A 2,914-nucleotide genomic window follows, 5' to 3' on the forward strand; every position below is an offset into this window, starting at 1 on the left:
CCCCCAGACCCCACTGCTTGGTTCCCGGGACCTCATCTGCTGGTATCAGAAAGAATTGCTGGGACAAATGGAAAAGAAGTAGTGTAGCTGGAGACCCGGCGTGCGCAGACACCCAGCAGGAGCAGAGCTGGCGAGGGGCTGGGCAGGGGCCCGCGGGGGCCCAGGGAGCGGGGTGAGGTCTGAGGGCCTCAGGCACTTGCAGAGGTGGGAACGGCTGCGTCGGAGCAGCGGCTGTCAGGGTGGGAATGCGACTGCTGAGCGCTTGGGCATCCGTGGGGCAGACAGGATCCAGCTGGGCGGGCCAAGGGAAAAGCAGTGCAGGTGGAGAACAGCAGCTGTCACCATCCCTGGGGGTTTCCAAAGGTCACGTCCCCCCCACTCGCCCCTGCTGCCGCAGCTCTGGGGGCCACAGCTGGCATCGTGTGCCCCAGAGCAGATCCCACCTCAGCTGCCGTGACTCTGACCCAGCAGCAGGTCTGGGAAATTCACCAGCCTGCAAATCCATCTCATCCCCATAGCTCTCCTCTGCTGCAGTTTCGTAACTCGCCTGCTTCCCAGCACCATAATGCAAATAAAAAGTCCTGAAGCAGGCCAGTAAAATAACCCACACCCAAACTTAATAGGCTGAACCTGCTTCTTCTCTTCTGTTTCTGAAAAAAAAGCAAAGCAAACCAAAAAACTGCTGGTATTTCTCCCAGCCTCCCATGGATGTGGGCTGCTAAAAGTCACCGTGGAAAGCACACAAACAAGAGAGCACAGACATGGTGCCACTGCCATCGTGCCACAGTCCCCTGTCCCAGCCCAGCGAGCCAGCCGAATCCAGGCAGAAGCCGTGGCAGGTAGTTCAGTACAGAGGAAAAATAGAAATCTCAGGAATCCCAGCAGGTCATCGCTCGTGACCGTCCACCGGGGCGGCTGGCGGCCGCTGCAGAGGGGATTCCCCAAGGCACTGCAGTGCAGTAGTGCAGAAGTAACAGGCAGGAGATGGCTGAAATGGGGGTGGCAGAACTGGGAGGTCCCTCCGGAAGATCACTGCGTGTGGAAGTAGATAGGCTTGACTTTTCCAGACAGGATCTTGGGAACCTGCACAGAGATGATCTCGGCCATCATTTCAGGGTAGTCCACGCTCACCATGTGTGCCTTGATTAAAAGGTCAAATGTAAACTGATGCAGATCCTTGGCAATCTGGGAAAGGAAGAAAGCGTGTTACAGGTGAAGCCCTGGTGAGCGATGCTCAGGGTGGGCGCTGCGGGCACCCCAGGCCAGGGCTGCACCTCCCTGGCCTGGCTCCCTGGCCAACACTGCCCTGCTGGCAGCTCTCAGACCTCGGGTCTGCAGCCCGAGGATGAGCAAGGGAACCACCCAGCCAGGGAGCACTGAAATGCTGGGGTTTGAACCCCCAGCCCCGAATTCAGGCTGACATGTGGGTGATTCCCACAGCCCTTCATACAGAGGTGCTGAGTTTGCCTTTCAGCTCCCCCCAGGGTGCGGCCGGCCCTGCAGGGAGAGCCAGAAGGGAAATGAGCCCCAGGGGTCCTGCATTGAGTTGACAAAGGTCAGGGGTCTGCTGGGGGATAAAAGCTGGGACCACTTGCACTGTGTATTGGTTTCTCTTCCTGCTGGCTGTATCATTCTTGTTGGGCCTGGTCATTGGCAGAACAAGCACCGAGTGTGTTTTGCCATGGTCCTTCACACTCGGGCACTACTGAGTCCCTACAGAATGGGGATGTATAAAACTGGTACTTCCTTACTCCCACAGAAACTTGTCTTACAGATGCTGCTCACCACTTACTAAGAATGACTTTTTCCTTGTGGACAGATAACTGCATGGGCCTGGAGCTGAGCCCCAGGGGAGAGGGAAGGGCTAGCTCACCATGCAGCCATGCAGCTTTAAGTCACAAACAGAGAATTTATTTTCACTGCTGCCATCAGACAAGATTCACTGGGGGCACTGAGACTTTCAGCTGTTCTGCTAGGCTGACGATGGAAAAGTATTGTTTACAAGGAGCTTTTCATGACTAAAAAAGGAAGGCCATAAACCCAGGCACAAGAGTGGCACAGAGAATTTTCACTCCCTCAGTAGAGTTCGTGTCTGTCTTTTCTCTGTTGCCTGACCTGGGAGCACACTGCAACACTGTCCCTGCAAAGGTGTGCCTGCACTTAAAAACAAACCACAGAGGGTCACAGAATCACAGCACAGCCCAGGTTGGAGGGGACCTCCCAATGTTACCAAGGTGCAACCTTCCCTGGGAAAGGGAGTCTGGGTGAGGCTGCCCAGCACTCTGTGCAGTTGCATCTGGAAAACCTCCAGAGACAGGGACTACCACCTCCCTGGGGACATCGTTCCAGTGAACGACTGCTCTCACTATAAAAAGTTCCTTTGTTATATAATTTCTTGTGTGTACAGACAGACGTTTCACTGTCCCCTCTTACAGGATGCACGGAGTCCAGGACCTTGGTGAGCTGGTAAAAGCGCCGAGAGCAGGAGGTAGGGTTCTTCCTCTTGCAAGCGATGATACGGTCGAGTTCCTTAATGTAATTCATTCGAAGCTCATCAAAGAGCTTCTGGTTCTTCAGGCCATCCACTGGAACTGGATGGAACATGGGAAGGAAACGGTAAGAGCTGCCCAGAGAGCAGAGAGCTCAAAGAGCAAGAGGAAGGCTGAAGAAGTGGTCAGTGCAGACCTAAGAGGAAAGATCTGTCCACCAGCTCTGCTTCTGCCGTGGCCTGCACTCTGACTGACTTGCTGGGCCACTGCTGGCCCAAGGACCACGCTCAGCGCCCCTTAAAAGGGGCAGGGGCTGGAGTGCAGCCCCTCTCCTGCTTGGCAGCTGCTGCTCAGAGGCCCCGCGATGACAGCAGGCAGGCTGGGGAGCAGCCCCGGGGGGCTGAGTGGGGGGACTGCTGCACCCC

At 55.9% G+C, this 2,914-nt stretch overlaps 1 protein-coding gene across 1 annotated transcript; it reads right to left on the reverse strand.

Annotated features, from left to right (window-relative positions):
• Window positions 1-957: 957 nt before the first annotated feature.
• On the reverse strand, window positions 958-2,591 carry LOC103776583 (androgen receptor-like; the record flags this gene model as incomplete). Its single annotated transcript, XM_008944098.1, has 2 exons — window positions 958-1,185; window positions 2,434-2,591. Coding segments are annotated over 2 exons (314 nt in total), but the record flags the coding sequence as incomplete, so codon positions are not given.
• Between the last annotated feature and the right edge of the window lie 323 nt (window positions 2,592-2,914).

The sequence above is a fragment of the Merops nubicus genome, unplaced genomic scaffold (assembly GCF_000691845.1).
Source record: "Merops nubicus isolate BGI_N331 unplaced genomic scaffold, ASM69184v1 Scaffold41997, whole genome shotgun sequence".
NCBI lineage: Eukaryota > Metazoa > Chordata > Aves > Coraciiformes > Meropidae > Merops > Merops nubicus.